At 47.1% G+C, this 18,516-nt stretch overlaps 1 protein-coding gene across 2 annotated transcripts; it reads right to left on the reverse strand.

Moving 5' to 3' along the window:
* Positions 1-13,027: 13,027 nt before the first annotated feature.
* On the reverse strand, positions 13,028-17,515 carry LOC123063385 (uncharacterized). 2 transcript variants are annotated; one of them, XM_044487148.1, is made up of 7 exons: positions 17,295-17,512; positions 14,898-16,428; positions 14,537-14,806; positions 14,314-14,394; positions 13,614-13,722; positions 13,429-13,495; positions 13,028-13,340 (listed from the first exon to the last, which is right to left on the reverse strand). In XM_044487148.1, the coding sequence occupies exons 2-7, from the start codon at positions 16,404-16,406 to the stop codon at positions 13,313-13,315; spliced, it is 2,064 nt and encodes a 687-aa protein (XP_044343083.1). In that variant the 5' UTR covers positions 16,407-16,428; positions 17,295-17,512; the 3' UTR covers positions 13,028-13,312. The 2 variants fall into 2 exon arrangements, with proteins under 2 accessions (XP_044343083.1, XP_044343084.1); XM_044487149.1 differs by having other exon boundaries at positions 13,429-13,722; positions 17,295-17,515.
* Between the last annotated feature and the right edge of the window lie 1,001 nt (positions 17,516-18,516).

Here is an 18,516-nt window from a genome sequence, read left to right on the forward strand (position 1 = left end):
AAAAGGAAGTTTTGCGGAGTCCAGGGGCCAGACGCCAGGGTCCCTGGCGTCTGGGTCCAGACGCCGGGAACCCTGGCGTCTGGCCCTGGAGTCCGAGAAGGACTCTTGCCTTTCGGGTGAAACCGACTTTGTGGAGGCTTTTACTCCAAGTTTCGACCCCAGGGCTCAACATATAAATAGAGGGGCAGGGCTAGCACCAAAGATAGATCAAGAAACACCAAGCCGTGTGCCGGCAACCCCGTTGCCTCTAGTTTATCCTCCATCATAGTTTACGTAGTGCTTAGGCGAAGCCCTGCGGAGATTGTTCTTCACCAACACCGTCATCACGCCGTCGTGTTGCCGGAACTCATCTACTACTTCGCCCCTTTTGCTGGATCGAGAAGGCGAGGACGTCACCGAGCCGTACGTGTGCAGAACTCGGAGGTGTCGTGCTTTCGGTACTTGGATCGGTCGGATCATGAAGACGTTCGACTACATCAACCGCGTTGATATAACGCTTCCGCTTGCGATCTACAAGGTACGTAGATCAGACTCTCCCCCTCGTTGCTATGCATCACCATGATCTGGCGTGTGCGTAGGAAATTTTTTGAAATTACTACGTTCCCCAACACGCACCGCTCTGTAGCCTGCGTTTTCCTTGGTTATCTGCATGATCACCGTGGCTACAGGTGCTATGATCCTTCCTCCCGCCGAGTACTAACCTCCCGCCATGTCTTCCCGTTCGCCGTCGTTCCACACGCGGACCGTAGCGCTCCGGCGCCGCCGCGCTACGTTCCTGCCCCTATTCAGGTGCCTGCTGGCGCGCTGCAACCCAGCCATGTGTCTGCTGCTTCTCCGATCACCGGGTCTCCCCACTCCCTACAAGCCGCTGGATCTTCCACGGACGGTCTGCCTGCGCCTTCGTCTGACACGCATCTGCTGGATTCAAGCGCATCCGTTGGATCGGCATCGCACGACACTGCCTCGCTCACCTCCTCCGCGCCCACTAACCGTTCAAACCCAGCCGTCCGCAGGAGCATCCGAGGACTCCACTTCATCTTCCTCATCTACGCCCTCACTGCCCGCTGCTCCCACGCGCATGCTCACCTGCGCGCGTGCTGGCGTCCACCGCCCCAACCAGCGCTACGCCAACGACTACGTCTGCTTCGCCGTTGTCTCTCCACCAACTGGCGCCTCCCCGCTGCCTCGCTCCGTCTGTGATGCGCTTCGGGACCCCAACTGGGTCTCCGCCATGCAGGAGGAGTTCGTAGCGCTCACCAGCAACCGCACATCGGAGCTCGTTCTCCGTCCTCCGCGCGCCAATATCATCACCGGAAAAATGGGTTTTCCGGCATAAGACGCGCCCCGATGGCTCCCTCGAGCGCTACAAAGCCCGATGGGTTGTCCGCGGCTTCAACCAGCGTGCCGGCGTCGACTATGGTGAAACTTTCTCGCCCGTGGTGAAGCCCGCCACGATTCGCACTGTGCTCACCCTCGCTGCTTCACGCTCCTAGCCAGTACATCAACTGGACGTGAAGAATGCATTCTTGCACGACACACTTCAGGAGGGGGTGTTTTGTCTGCAACCTGCCGGATTTGTGGACGCCGACAAGCCTGACCACCATGTGTGTCGCCTTGCCAAATCCCTAAATGGGCTTAAGCAAGCGCCGCGCGCCTGGTTTCTTCGGTTCGCCAGCTTCCTCACCTCCATCGGCTTCGCCGCCACGCGCTCCGACACCACCCTCTTCACCTTCTTGCGCGGCGCGGACGTTGCGTACCTCCTGCTCTATCTGGATGACATCATCCTCACTCCCTCGTCCGACGCACTCCATCGCCGCATCATCACCAACCTCACAGGTGAGTTTGCCATGAAGGATTTGGGCCCGCTCCACTTCTTCCTTGGCATTCAGGTGACCCGATCAGCGTCTGGCTTCTTCCTCTCACAAGCACAGTATGCCGAGGACGTCCTCGAGCGTGCTGGCATGGACAACTGCAAGGCTGCGCCTACGCCGGTGGACACCAAGGCCAAGCTCTCCACTGTTGTCGGTCCGCGCGTCGCCGACCCCTCCGCCTCCCGCAGTCTGGCCGGTGCTTTACAATACCTGACGATCACGCGCCCTGAGCTCGCGTACGCGGTCCAGCAGACCTGCCTCCACATGCATGATCCGCGGGAGTGTCACCACGCTCTGCTCAAGCACGCGCTCCGGTATGTGCGTGGCACGGCCGGGCTCGGTCTTCATCTTCAGGCTTCCTCGACCCTCGAGCTCTGTGCCTACACCGACGCCGACTGGGCCGGCTGCCTCGACACACGCCACTCCACGTCGGGGTTCTACGTGTTCCTCGGTGATGCTCTCGTCTCCTGGTCCACGAAGCGACATGCCACTGTCTCGTGTTCCAGTGCAGAGGCGGAATACCGCACGGTCGCCAACGCCGTTGCGGAATGCGTCTGACTTCGTCAACTGCTTGGTGAGCTCCGGTGCACGGTGACTACGGCGACACTGGTCTACCGCGACAACATTCACTAGTAGAAAAATGGTCAAACATGAAGCACATTAGTGCCGGTTTGAATTTGAGCTGGCACTAATGGTACCATTAGTGCCGGTTCGAACGGCTATGCATTAATGCCGGTTCGTGTTGAACCTTTAGTACTGGTTCGTGCCACGAACCGGTACTAAAGGGGTGATGGCAGGCTGGCGTCAGGCCGGGGCCCCACGATCACCTTTAGTACTGGTTCGTGTCACAAACCGGTGCCACGAACCGGTGCTAAAGGGGACTGACCTATAGTACCGGTTTGTGACACAAACCGGCACTATAGGGCAATTTTCAAACTCTACCCCCCCCCCCCCCCCCCGTGTCGCCATTTCAGTTCTGAAAAAATCAAAAGAAAATGATAAAAACTTTCAAAAATAAAATCCTTGGAGAGGTAGTTATATTACTACATCTACTAGTTAGGAAAATTTGAAAACTTAAATTTGGACATGTTCTGCAAAAAGTGTAGGGAAAATGTAAAACGGCTATAACTTTTGCATACGATGTCGGAAAAAAACATATAATATATCAAAAAATTCAGCACGAAAATCCGCATCCGATGGAGACCGCCTACGGCCTGTTTGCAATTTTTTAGAATCCTTAAATTCCAAAAGGAAAAAAAGATATGGTCAAATTTCAGTTTTTAAAAAAAAATTGGTTAAATCTGGTCAAACTACTTATTCAAGAAGTATTAATGTTACTACATAATTATTCAAGAATATTAGTGTTACTAAATAATTATTTCAATTTTTTGAATTTTGGTCAAATCTAGTCAAACTATGGTCAAATTGTGGTGAAACTATGGTCAAACTTATTCAAGAAATATTAGTGTTACTAAATAATTACTGTTTTTTAGAATAATAGTTTCAAACTCAAACAGTGAAATGTGTGACTTCATGCTCAAGCTAAACTCCTGAGGGTTAATAGGATTGACATCTTACTATCGTCAGGAAAACAACAAGTGCAGACTTGGAAACGAAGAAGAATAGAACCCGAAAGTTAAGCGTCCTCGGGCTGGAGTAGTGAGAGGGATGGGTGAACAGTCGGGAAGTTAGATGATTTGAAATGCGTGATGCACACTTGAACAGTTAAGAGAGGTGATTAGAGACTAAATCACCAAATAATTCAGAAAAAATAAAAATCAAAAAAAAAATCAAAAAAAATTCCAAAATTTTCAAAAAAAAAAATTTAAAAAAAACCTTTAGTACCGGTTGGTAACACCAACCAGTACTAAAGGTCCCCCATACCAGGGCGCGAGCTCACGCCACGTGGTGGCACTTTAGCGCCGGTTCGTGCCGAACCGGTACTAAAGGGGGGGGGGGCTTTAGTGGCCACCCCCTAGTGCCGGTTATGGAACCGGCACTAAAGGCCCTTACGAACCGGCGCTAAAACTCCGTTTTCTACTAGTGATTTCGGCGGTGTATCTCTCCAGCAACCCCGTTTTAAAAAAAATTAAAAAAAAAACCTTTAGTACCGGTTGGTAACACCAACCGGTACTAAAGGTCCCCCATACCAGGGCGCGAGCTCACGCCACGTGGTGGCACTTTAGCGCCGGTTCGTGCCGAACCGGTACTAAAGGGGGGGCCTTTAGTGGCCACCCCCTAGTGCCGGTTATGGAACCGGCACTAAAGGCCCTTACGAACCGGCGCTAAAACTCCGTTTTCTACTAGTGATTTCGGCGGTGTATCTCTCCAGCAACCCCGTTCACCATCGGCGCACCAAGCATATCGAGTTGGACATCCACTTCGTCCGTGAACGCGTGGCCCTCGACGAGTTCCGCGTCATGCACATTCCGACTCGCCAGCAGTTCGCCGGCGTGATGACGAAAGGGCTGCCCACCGATGTCTTCACCGAGTTTCGCTCCAGTCTTTGTGTCTCCTCCAGGGGGTGTTAGAATACAGTGTTGTGTACATGTATAGCTGGAGTACGTGTGTATAGTTTTCCGTGTAATACGCACGTCCCCACGCTCCCTCTCGCGGCCAGCCCACGATCACCATCGTGGGTTCGTGCCCTCTCTGTAACTCTATATGAACTGCCCAATGGCAATACGATCGTTGTGTTCGATCTCTTTCTGTCTTCACTGGCAACTTTGCACCTTTGCTGCCTGGTCACTAGGGCGCACCACTGCCTGCCATCCGCATGCGCTGGTGGAGGACCAAACTAGGGCACCGCCGTGGTTCTAGCCTCTCATGCACTCCATTGATTTTACGCTCCCGCCAGCTATCATTCTCCTGAGGCATCCAGCAGTCCGGCCATGAGCTCGTTTGTCACCGCAAGTTTTTTTGTATGTATACCGAAGGGAAAAAAAATTAAGTACCTGACGTATGGCAAAAGCTCAAGGCAACTCCGAACGTTTTTGGCAAGTTTAATAACGCGAGAATGACAACTTTAGTCGTCAAGTATGACAACTTTCATGCTTCAGTTTATTTTTGACAAAAACTTGCCGTCTATCATTGAATTTGCCATCTTGCATGACTAGTGTTAAGATTAAAAATAATCTGTAATTAGGGAAATCTCCCCTTGTCCATCGAGCGCACGGTTGCTCTCTCTCTCTCTCGAACCGTCGCCGTCTCCCTGGAACCGACGCGTCCCTCCTCTGGACCGTCGTGTCCCTCCAAGGGAGATATAAACCCCCCCTGTAACCATCGCCAAGATTGATCGTTTGTCTGATTCAAAACACGTTATCACGCACGCTAGAACTACCAACGAGCGAAACAACAGAGGAAGAGAGGTTCGCCGACGGTGAGATGACAGACCTCACCCTTTTCTTCCTTAGCCTGATCCGCGAGGATGGTCGCCGCTACCGTCGTCGCCATCATGGTGTGGGTGGTTTCCGTCGCTACTGTCGTCGGATGCATGCCATCCGCCAGTTCGGCCGCCACCGCGCCGCTGGACGTGGTGCTTCTGGCCGCCACGACGCCACTGGACGCGCCCCCGGCGGTGCTCCCTTCGCCCCTGGACACGCCCACGGCGGTGCTCCTTGCGTCCGTGGCCAGGCGCCCATGGGGTTCGACCCCTGGCTTCTGGCAGGCCCGAGCGCCTCCATGGTGCACAGGAATGCAGCCGCGCCTGCACCACCCCCTGGTTCTCCGCCTCCACCCCCTCCTCCGCCAGCCGCTTGGATCCCGCCATCGACGCCGACACCTGACGCCATGGTTGCTGGCTCGAGCCGAGGCCCGCCTGGCTATGCCCCAGTGCCGATGTGCTCGGTGGTGAACGAGGAGGAGGCGCTCGCCTTTGTCTCCGTGCCGACCGGTGCCTCCGGGGTCGTCCGCCTCGGGGTCGGGATGGAGGGCGCCGACGCCACCGCCCCGCCACCACTGGTAACCACCGCGGGCTCGAGCAGCCGCGTGGAGAGGCGCTTTGGCCGACTCTTCGGACGCGCCGTCTCCGCCGTCGACCGCCGTCCCGGCCACCGCGCTGGCTCGTGGGCTCCGGCGACCCTCGGCCTCGCCAGCGCTGCGCCAGAAGGGGCTCGCCATCAACCCGTCGTCGCCTCTTCTTCGGACGAGGAGTGCTCGACGGGGCTGCGCCGGTGACCATCGGAGATGCAAGGGGAGGCGCGGCGCTTGCTCACATCGGCGGCGGCTGCAGCTCCCCGCGCGGTGGAGGGGATCGAGTGGTGGAGGGGATAGAATGGTGGTTTGGGTCGGGGCTTGACCCTTATCCACGACCGCCTCATCCCCTCGCCTCCTCTCTGATGCGGTGGGATGGTTGTGGGCCAGTTTCGGCTGGTTGTGGGCCGGCTTCGGCTGGCTGTTGCAGCCCAGGCCCAGGCGACCGGCCTGCTCCCTTGATTGATTTTTTTTCTCTGATTGATTAATATTAGTACTAATTATTGTATTAGTACAGTTTTAGACTATTTTTAGTACTGTTTAGTACTTAGATTAACTACTACATACACTATAGTCCTGTTTTAGATTTATTCTATGTTAGGACTTGTGTAATTATTAGTAGGTGTGTTTATATTATGTAATGGATTGCATATAAATAAAGTACCGGGTTTCATTTGGGAAAAATGACATGTTCCATGTGTTTACCACATATCAAGTTCTCTTGAACATGTCTTTGCGATCGAGATCATCTTCTCTCGCATACCAAACTTGCAAATTTTTGAATTTTTCTCCCTCCTTATTTATGAATTGTAGCATACACAAGGTGTTATGTTTACACAATTGAGGTTGAGAAAAATTTTCAAGTCTTTTCACTTGAGCATCAATTTTTTGCGTTCTTATTACAGAACCATGATGGTTTTTAATTTACCACCTGTAAATTAATTATCTCTGGTTCCTCATGTAGGCAAAGATGACTGCCAAAGAGTTTGAGGAGCTTGCCCTCAATGGCCACAACTATCCTACATGGGCTATGGACATCAAGATCAGTCTTGCGTCCCGTGGGATTGCGCGTGCAATACAGCCCCCTGAGACTCCTGTTCCGACTGGAGCCACGCCGCTGACAGAACAGCAGAACTATGCTGCTTTATTCATCATAAGGCATCATATTCATCCAGATCTCAAGTCTGAGTATTTACAGGAGGAATCTCCTAGTACTCTGTTTCTGGCCCTCAAAACGAGGTATGAACAGCAGAAGGCAGTATTCCTGCCAGAAGCACTCCATGATTGGACTCATCTCCGTCTCCAGGATTTCAAATCCATCGGTGAGTACAATCATGCTGTTCATAAGATATGTTCCAAACTGCGCTTTTGTGAGAAGGAACCTACTGAGGGGGAGAAGATAGAAAAGACTCTGTCTACTATGCTCCCTTCAGATAGGATACTCCAACAACAATACCGTGCTCGTAACTTCACTGTCTATTCCGAGCTTATTCACATGTTACTTCAGGCTGAAAAGCATGATTTGCTACTTGCTAAGAATGGCTCTCAGCGCCTAGTTGGGGCACAACCTTTACCTGAAGTTCATATGAATATCGGGAATAGACAAAAGTTTAATGGTACCTTTCGGGGTAAACAATCCAATTTCGAGCATAAGCGAAAGCGCAATGGGAACAGAAGATCCAGAAACCCAGGCAAGGGAAAAGGCACTTCAAAGCCCAGGTTTGATAAATCTAAGCTTTGCAACAAGTGTGGATGCTACACGCATTCTACTGAAAAGTGCACAATGCCCAAGCATCTGGTTATGCTGTACCAGCAATCTCAGGGACGCAAAGCACCTCAAGGGAAAAGTTTTGAAGCCAACTTCAACCTTCATCCGCATAGCGCACAAGGAGCCGGTGATTCGCACGATGTCCCTCCTGGACCGAGCAACGCCATGATTCCTTATCTGCCTGAGGATCCTGCTGAAATGGAGAACACGTTGATTGAGTACATCGCAAACAACGTGTTTGGCGACTTCGACTAGTCCCTCAATCTCCTAGTGATCTACTCATTTATGTCCATTTGTGATGATTGTAATAAGAACATAAGTTTGTTGTTGTCTTTATATTGTATTGTATCAGCACGTTTGATATAATAAAGATTGTATGCTATGTATTACCATGAGGTTTTCTTATTGAAAATTCTTTGTTTTATATAGTTCTCTACGGGGACAATCCGATGGAAGAGGAATTGTGCCTTGTGGACAGTGGTGCCACAAACTCCATACCGAGGGAGATGAAATACTTCCAAACTCTGAAAAGACAAATGGAGATATTCTAACTATCGCTGGACGCGATACTGTGATTGTTGGTACTGGACGTGCCATCTTCACCCTCCCAAGTGGTACACATGTGACAATTGAGGATGCTTTACTGTATCCCGATTCTTCACGTACCCTGATCAGTTATCGAGATATCCGTAAAAATGGTTTTCACATTGAAACCCATGAAGAGAACAAAGAGGAGTATCTACTCTTTACCAAAGATCACGGATATGGCAAAAAGGTACATGAGAAAATTCCTTCTCTATCGTCCGGTTTGTACTATACGTACATCAAACCCATAGAACATGTTGCATACAAAGTAATTTTTCAGAATGTTAATGCATTCCAAACCTGGCATGATCGCCTAGGCCATCCCGGAATCGGGATGATGAGAAAAATTACCAGCAATTCCATTGGTCATAATTTGCTTGGGTCAAAATTTCCTCAATCTTCTGATTTTGTGTGCACATTTTGTGCCACGGGAAAGCTAATTTTGAGGCCCTCGCATCTCAAAATACAAGCTGAACCACTTCAGTTCCTTGAACGTATTCAGGGAGACATTTGTGGTCCCATTCAGCCATTATCTGGACCTTTCAGGTATTTCATGGTTCTGATTGACGCATCTACACGATGGTCACACGTGTGTCTTCTATCCACACGGAACCATGCATTTGCCAAGATAATGAGGCAAGTCATTAAGTTGCAACCCATTATCCTGAAAATCGAATTAAGACAATTCGAATGGACAATGCTGCAGAATTCTCCTCACATGCTTTCAATGATTATTGCATGGCTTTGGGGATTGAAGTTCAGCACTCTGTTCCATATGTCCATACACAAAATGGTTTGGCTGAAGCATTGATTAAGAGGATTAAACTCATTGCAAGACCTTTGTTGACGAATTGCAACTTGCCAACCTCTTGTTGGGGTCATGCCGTTTTACACGCTGCTGACTTGATACAATTGAGGCCAACTGCATATCACAGTTCTTCCCCTCTGGAATTGATACGTGGAAATCCTCCAAGTATTTCCCATCTACGTAAGTTCGGATGTGCTGCATACATCCCGATCTCACCACCTCAGCGGACATCTATGGGCCCACACAGGAAATTGAGGATCTATGTGGGGTACAAATCGTCGTCGATTATCAAGTACCTGGAACCCCTGACTGGGGATCTGTTCACAGCCCGTCACGCTGATTGTATATTTAACGAGGAACATTTTCCGGCATTAGGGGGAGATTTTAAGTACCAGAAAGAATGCCCGGAAATTGATTGGAATGCTCATGCCATTTCATCCTCTGATCCACGTACCCAAGAGACCGAACTTCAAGTTCGGAAGATTATTAATTTGCAACATCTTGCAAATAATCTGCCAGATTCATTTACTGATCTAAAAGGTGTAACTAAATCCTTGAATCCAGCCAGAAACGCGCCTGAAAGAGTGGAGGTACCAACTAAAACCACTCAACTCCCCGTTCCCAAAAAGAGGGGAGTAGTATGGCCTCTGGCCCGGATCCTTCTTCTCGCAAGCAGCAAAGGAGAGAGAGGAGAAATTCCTCAAAGACGGTAAATGCAAGTCAGCTCAACGTTGACAAACACCTGATGGGTAGTATACACCCAGTGGAAGGGCAACCTCCACAACCCAGCTCCGGCTTGCACACTCTAGCTGGGACATCGGAACACCCAGACTCAATCGTATTGGGAAATCACGAAGAGTCACTAGGGGTGCAGGAAATTTCTATCAACTATGTTGATTCTGGAGAATCATTTGACCGTAAGACTACGACCGTCGACATATATTTTGCTGAAAAGATTGCAGATACCCTTCTCATCGATCATGATCCAAGGTCTATCGCAGAGTGCCAAAAGCGCTCCGACTGGCCTAAATGGAAGGATGCAATCCAAGCAGAAATTGCCTCGCTTAACAAAAGAAAGGTATTCACTGAAGCAATACCGACACCTCCCAGTGTTTTCCCTGTGGGATTCAAATGGGTTTTTCTCCGGAAACGGAATGAGAACAATGAGGTGGTGAGATACAAAGAAAGGCTCGTAGCACAAGGTTTCACGCAGAAACCCGGCATTGATTTCACTGAAACATATTCTCCAGTAATGAGTGCAACCACTTTCCGATATCTTATATCTTTGGCAGTGCAAAATCGTCTATCTATGCAGTTGATGGACGTCGTGACCGCATATCTTTACGGGTCACTAGATTCGGACATATATATGAAGGTTCCTGATGGAATCTCTGTCCCGAATGAAAATGCAAAACACAACATGTATTGTGTAAAGCTGAATAAGTCATTATATGGCTTAAGGCAGTCGGGGCGGATGTGGTACAACCGACTCAGTGAGTTCCTTCTTCAGAAAGGTTACTCCAATAGTGCTGATTGCCCATGTGTTTTCATCAAGAAGTCCTCGACGGGATTTTGCATCATTTCCGTGTATGTTGATGATCTCAACATCATTGGCAGCACACCAGACATTGATGAAGCACGCAATCACCTAAAGATGAAATTTGAGATGAAGGATTTGGGTAAAACCAAATTTTGCTTAGGTATTCAACTTGAGCACCTTCCCTCAGGTATCATGGTACACCAAGCTGCCTATATCCAGAAAATATTGGAAAAATTCAATATGGACAAATCCTATCCATCTAAAACTCCTATGGTGGTTCGATCTCTAGACGTAGAGAAAGATCCGTTCAGACCGAGGGATGATGGAGAAGAGGTGTTGGGATCTGGAGTTCCATACCTCAGTGCCATTGGAGCGCTTATGTATCTTGCAAATTGCACAAGACCTGATATTGCATTTGCAGTAAATCTACTTGCTAGACATAGCGCAACTCCCACTAAACGTCATTGGTCTGGAGTGAAGAATATCTTTCGATATCTCCAAGGCACAAAGGATCTTGGCCTATTTTACCAGTTCCAGAGAAATCTGGACTCTGGTATGATTGGATATGCAGATGCCGGTTATTTGTCTGATCCCCACAATGCCAGATCTCAAACCGGTTTTGTGTTCCTACATGGTGGTACTGCTATATCATGGAAGTCTTCAAAGCAGACTCTGGTGGCAACATCTACCAATCATTCTGAAATAATTTCATTATTTGAAGCGACATGCGAATGTGTATGGCTTCGCAGAATGATAAACCACATACAACAGTCATGTGGAATTGGTTCGATAAAATCACCTACCATTATCTATGAAGATAATGCGGCCTGTGTTGCACAGATGCAAACAGGATACATCAAGAGCAATATCACCAAGCATATTTCTCCTAAATGGTTTTTCCCCCATAATCTTCAGAAAAGCGGAGAAATAAACATTCTGCAAGTCAAATCATGCGACAACCTTGCTGATTTATTTACCAAGTCTCTACCAAATTCAACGTTCCAAAAATATGTTCATGGCATTGGTATGAGAAGACTCCGGGACTTGCAAACGTCAGGGGGAGTCTCTTCTTGAGACACTCTTGTTCAACATCACATTACACTATCTTTCTTTGTGAGTGTGTGTTTCAGGATCTCATCATGGATTTCATGAAGAACTTTTGAAGAAGAATCCTTTGAGATGATAGAGCTTCCTGGAGAGTTGTGAAGATGATTCTACATGGTCAAGCGTAGATTAGGGGGAGTGTTAAGATTAAAAATAATCTGTAATTAGGGAAATCTCCCCTTGTCCATCGAGCGCACGGTTGCTCTCTCTCTCTCTCGAACCGTCGCCGTCTCCCTGGAACCGACGCGTCCCTCCTCTGGACCGTCGTGTCTCTCCAAGGGAGATATAAACCCCCCTTGTAACCATCGCCAAGATTGATCGTTTGTCTGATTCAAAACAACTAGAATTGCCAACAAAAAACGTCAAGACCGGAGTGCCACACACCTGACTTGTGGCACTTATCATTTAAGAGTTTTAAAGCCAGATCGGTCTACACAAATCTACCGCTAGTAGCCACTAGTACTTAGTCTACTTAATATTTACACTTGCATATAAAATGATCTACTAATTACTGACTACCAGCTAAAGAAAAAAAATACTTATTAGACGTGTGTTATTTAGAAACAATTGTTGCATTGCATGATCGTTAGTGTTGGAAAGAAGTACCTACAACTAGCGATGCATGACCATAGAGATTAGGCTGATAAAAAATGTATTTTTGTTTCAGAAGCATGTATTGATATGGTTGGCTATCTATACGTTATCTATCTTGAGACTTGGTACATCATAACGTGTGTTGTCTTTGTCTTCTCCTCAAGTATAAATCCGTAACATCTGTGTCTTGCTCATCTCCCTCGATTCTAATTCCTTGCTCCGCCCCTGCCACCATGAAGGCACAGCTCGCCAACTGCTCTAATCCACATGCATTGTTCTCTACACATGATCAATTCTATCCTCATTCAAGGTAGAGGCAGTGGTTGAGTATCTCCTTAAGAGAGGCCAGGCCCTCCTTAAGAGATGCCAGGCCAATATAGGTAGGGTTGGTGGACGACCGAGCAATACCTATCAACAACAAATACGACCATACCTTACCTTCTACTCCATCCGTTCCGATTTACTCATCGTGGTTTTAGTTCAAATTTGAACTAAAACCACGACGAGTAAATCGGAACGGAGGGAGTAGTAAAAAGTAATGTCTCGCGCCTTTAAGAATCATACATTCACTCCAATCATGATAGAACAGCTGTGTGCTTCAAACCGATGTTGCCTACACCCTAGGAAAGCATGAGATATCCCCTGAATGACAAAGGCAAGGCAAGAGAAATGAGCTAGGGAATACTTGGTGCTTGGTTGCTTCGCACAGCTGTGTGGTTGTGGGCTTGTCACTGCTGTGGTGTGTGGATGTGCGTGCCGACCTACCAAAAAAGAAGAAAAAAACAAGAAAAAAACACCCCTTGCTGCTTCATGATCAACATGTTCACCACATAATTAAATCCTTACACGATCCAAGCTATGCGGAAAGCATCATCAAGCAGAATTCACAACACGTGCCGTTCGAGTAATGGCACATCTCATGATTGTGCGAACAGGTTGAGTTTCGCTTCTACTAGCAAAAAGAAGTGTGTTCACGGGATCACATCAGTAACTACAGGAGAGCGTGGACATATTTAAGGAGTTAAATGTTCATTATATTGCAGGTCAGTGGCCCGGACCTCGCAGAAGCTTCACATTTTATCATGGAAAAGGCGGTACCTGCAATGCACACGCAGATGTTCAGTTCAGTTGGCTCTTCATAAAACAGAAACTATACTAGGATCAGTGGAGCACCAGGGCAGCATACCTTTCAAACTCTAGCTTCTGGACCACAATACCATTCAGCAAAAGCTCCGAGTCGAACACTCCCAAACCTGCAACAGTGGCAAGAGAGAATTACAGAATTGATCCATAAATTCGAGACATGGAGAAAGCACAGAAGAAATAACTTAAAGAACAAAAGGCATGTGGCGCCAGTGTATTGGTAAATACCATTCTTAATGAACGGTAAACAGATGTTGCAGTCTTGTTCACAAGAGATTACAAAGGCTCCTTCCAAATTCTTATTCTTCATCATAGACACTGTGATCCTCTCCAACAGCTGACAAGCCAGCAAACATAATCAGCATAAAAGCAAGTTAATAAAAAAAGATAATGATGTCTAGAAGACCTTCAATTGTGTCCATGACAGCAGTGAAAAAAAATAAACTGGCAATCGTTCAATTCATCGCAACACAGGTGCACATCAAGATTAAAGAACCAAGTCAAGAAAACAGAATTCAACACAGGTAACAACACAATGTTACAAGTAGCAGATACAGGGCTGCAATTTGGCTCTGTAGCATACTTCTGTAGCTTACAGATTTCTTTTTAGTCTGCAATGCAATCACAAGGTCTCAGAATTTTTGGTGCAATTTGCATAACATGCCAAAAACTGATAAAAATTTATTCACTTGGACAATTCATCAGATCCAAAAATTAGTATATCTATTCGAACATTAAACTCACACTGGAAGACAGTGGAGAAGCCAACTGACACTAAGAAATGAATGCAACAAAGGGTAATATAAATTTTACTGCAAACCAAAACATGATGCGGATCACTACCAAAAGAAAAGGGACATTGTCATGGATAGTCATAGGATAACCAATTTCTTTGGAAGATAAGGATGTAGGATAACCAGTTGCATACCTTGCCACCAGCTGCCACTACTAAACATTTCAGAAGCTCCTTGCTAGGCTTAGCATTTCGCGTGATTAGTACTCTTCTACCCTACAATGGATTTCAGGGATAAATGAACATCACAATAAATTTTCTAAGATATTATGATTATACAATTGTCCTCTGCCACTATTTATTTTCTCCTATTTTGATTTGACCAGAAATTTCAATGCTAAAAAAATTAGACACTAACCTCTAACAGTGGCTTTTTACAGGCTTGGCTTAGTGAGACGGGCATGCTGAAGCGTAGCTCCTTTTCCTTCTTTGTATCCCTCATTATGTATTTTTTCTCATCAATGAAGCACCTTGCTTCTCCACAGCATTCAAGCCATGATGGTGTGACTACAGGTATGCCTATGGCCATTGCTTCTAGCATGTTCCTTGTACGAGCAAACTTTTCAGCAACAAAGTGTGTAGCCTCTGAAATAGTTGTTGCCACTGGTAATCCGAAGTGCATCAATATCTGTCAATGTCCAAAAAATTGAAAAGGTGAGGAACATCAAGCTATCTTCAGTTACTTGTGTATAGTATATGCAGATGATGAAATGAACTACCTTTGTTTGATCTTTGATGGTTTCGCTGTCCATGCTTTGGCTGAACAGAACACGGACTGTGGACATATTTCTCCTTCTTCGCCTGCTTGATTGCAGAACCGGAGATGCTTCACTCCGAAAAAGACTAGCAAGCTCTCTGGAAGCTGGTGATTTCAGAAGGCCTCTTTTCAGTGGCTTCTTTGATGTATGTGCCTTAGATTGGGGCTCTGTGCTTCTTAACTCTCTCAGTGGTACTCTATTCGCCAAACAAGAGTCACTGACTTTCTGTTCAGATGTTGATTGTTTTTTCAGTTCAGCGCTTAGTGTTCTTTCAAGCTGATTGGTATCCGAAGCTTCTTTCTGAACTCCTTTCACCTTGCTCCGAGTTGTTGTAGCTGATGCTTTAAGATTACCTGAAGAAGACTTGTGGGTCAATTCCATGCCTTTTATGGTATCAGGATCAAATATGCTTGCTGGTTTTGCTCTTGGTAACTCTGTTACTTCTGTAGTTTCAGCTCTGTCTGCATTTGATCTGGTAGCTTTCTTGAACCCAACTTTTGAGCTTCCTGAGGTAAATGTATATGTTCTCTTTCTTTTAGGGTGGATTACAGCATTTTTACCTAATAAACAGGGACTATTTGAGCCCTCTGCACCAGATCCCATGATTACGTCTGACACCTCATCATTTATGGCTCCTCTTGAAACCCGACTCTCCATGCTTCTTTTTGCTTTCCCGGTCATCTGTTTTGCATTCCTCCTTGTTTTTGACTTACTGGGACAATTCATCAAAGGGATTGAACTTTCACCCCTTGGTCTTTCTATGTGGTCTACCTTGAGTTGCTTAAGTTGCGATGTCATTCCCCCTGAGCTCTGAGGTAAGCAGGCTAGCTTTTGCTCTTGAACTAGCAAGTTTACTGAGCAAATTGTATCCACTTTATTTTCTTTTCCCAAAGTGTTTTCCAGGTGTTCATGCTCCCCGACATCAGAACTGACAGTTGGTCCATTGAACAGTGCTTCCATCGCTTCAGCTGCCATTTGAGTGTTTGGCCCAATATCATGTGCTGCATATGAATCTTCAGTAGCACCAACTGGTTCTGGTTTCTTCAGATAGTTCATGCCCAAGTCCTCATCAATACATTCTAGCATGGCCCCAGCCCTGGTACCTGATCCATAGCCACCACATCCCTGGGAGTTCAGTCGATTTTTGACATGAACTCTTGGATTTTCCCTGGAAACGTTCCCACTTATGCAATCATCGAGGTTGGGAGTATCCAACCAGTCAAAAACAGCTGCCTTCTCAAGTGGGTAACTCTGGTCAACCCTTTTAGCCAAGAACTGAGCTACTTTTGAGCCTAAAGTGGGAGGTGACTTTGTCGCACTTATCTGCTCAACGGTTATTGTCTGAGAGGCTTCCATGTCATCTTCTACTAGCAGCCTATCCACAATATCAAAAGCACTGGCCTGTGATGCATCTCCTGGCTCCTGCGAATTAAGGTACTCCAACCTTGCACGTTCTCTTGGAGCAGTCATTGCTCGTGCTGTAAGCAAGTCCCTGTTACCAACACTACATAGATCATTATCTGAGAGCGAAACTGTTAAAATAACAAGGGAACGGAACTGGTACTGAAATTTCCTCAGATTAAATTGATTGGAATGGTAATAAAATACTTAGGACGCCAAGGTCTCCAATTCATATACAGACACCCAAATGTGAATACTACAGCAACACAGAATGAATGGTGATCATAACATATTTGGGATGCCAAAGTATCCAATCAGTATAGGCAGGCCCAAATGCACTTAAAGAGAATGTAGGAACACAAGGAGTGTAAATGAGTTGTGCTGACTGCTGAGTTGTTCAGGGATACTGAGAATGAGGGCAACACAGGCAACTGCAAGCAGAGCTTGCCAATAGACAGAATTTTGAGGTGACCAGTGGTTCATAGCCACTATCAAGGATTAAAACAATGTCAGGTTCAGATTAGACAGTGTTCGCACAAAAAGAAAGTGGATATCAGAATTTGCATCTATAATGTGGATTTCGGATCGTTCAGCCTGCCACTAAGATCACTTTCAGATATGCATCACAGTGACTAAAAGCTTATTTATATTGCTATAAACGGTACTGCAATCAGTTGCACGCGCGCTATTTCCTCTAAAACACAGCAACAGTCCTTGTCCACGGCGCGGAATAGGCATCCGTAGCGCAGAGAGTAAATCAAAGTAGCATCTATTCCCGGATTCGAATCGGACAGTGATGAGGAACATGGCGACTTCAGCATCCTACAAACCAGCAGCACGAAATTTCTCGACGGCACCAGAACCGCGAACCCAGAAATCGATCGGCGCGGCGCGCACCAAGAGATGGCGAACGGCGGCAGGATTTAACCAATGGTCGGATGGAGAACAGCCTCGTACCTCGGAGCCCGACGGCCGGCGAGAGTGGCGGGGCGGAGTCGCGGCAGCAGGGAACGTGATGTTCCGGCGAGGGAGAGCGGGAGACGGCGACGGCGGCGACGCGGGTGAGAGGCGGAGGGGCGCGGGGGTCCGTGTGGTCGGAGCGCGGGCTGGGACGGGGTCGAGGCGTCGGCGGCGACGAAGGTACGGGGGCGGCGGCAGCGGTGCGGGTGGGGGGAGGGAGGGGAGGGGGCCAGTGGGAGGGAAGAAAGCCCGCGCACGGGGAAAGGGTGGAGGGGAAGTGTGCTGTAGAAGCCAAAAACATCGCGCCGTGGTGAAATCTTTTGGAGCGAAAATGATAATGTCTTTCCCGATAATGCATTTGGTGGAGTTTCTAGGACGAAAATAAATAATGAACTGTTTTTTTTGCAGGGATAAATAATGAAATGTTACCATTACCTACAATCCGAAATGCGTGCCGCTTTCCACTAAAATAACTCATGTGTTTGATTACCTTCGTGAGTTAGTCTGTACAAGTAACTTAGCTGGTACATCATTTTAAGACCAATGAAGTCATCACAGACGGATCTGCAGTTGACGGAGACGTCTACTCTCACTGAATGAATATCGCCTAAAAACCTGAGATAAATTTAGCAAAATGCAAGCACCAACGACCTGAACCAAGCCAACAAGGCCAAAATGGAGACCATGAAAGAGATGAGCCGATCGTCAGGCAACAGTAGGACTGAGGACTCCGCGTTGTAGGGTTGTCCTTATGTCCTCAACATAGCGGTTGAATCTTGCTACATTCAACCTCGTTGTGTGAGATAAATTGTTCCCATATGCCTCCCATTCATACCGCCCAACCCATTGTAGCTGCTCTCTCTCTCTCTAGTTTGGCCACTAGCACTAACATATTTAGGAGGCTACAAGAGAAGTAATGCAAAGGTAATGTGACCTTTATAAGGGCAAGTCATGCGTAGACCATGGAAGGTTGTTGACCGCATTAACTATCCATCTGTATGAAATCCGGACTAACATCTAGAAAAAAAGAAATCTCAACATTAAGGTACTTAGATTTATGGTCTTTGCATATATGACATAATAAATAAAAAAAGAGAGAGTATTTTCTTAATAATATCCATCCATGTCTTACCTTGGCGAAAGCACACAGTTTAAGCTACCCCCCACAGTCACTTGTCAACAAACAAAATCATTTTGTGCACCAGACTTAGCTAAATTG

This window comes from Triticum aestivum, chromosome 3A (genome assembly GCF_018294505.1).
Source record: "Triticum aestivum cultivar Chinese Spring chromosome 3A, IWGSC CS RefSeq v2.1, whole genome shotgun sequence".
Classification (NCBI taxonomy): domain Eukaryota; kingdom Viridiplantae; phylum Streptophyta; class Magnoliopsida; order Poales; family Poaceae; genus Triticum; species Triticum aestivum.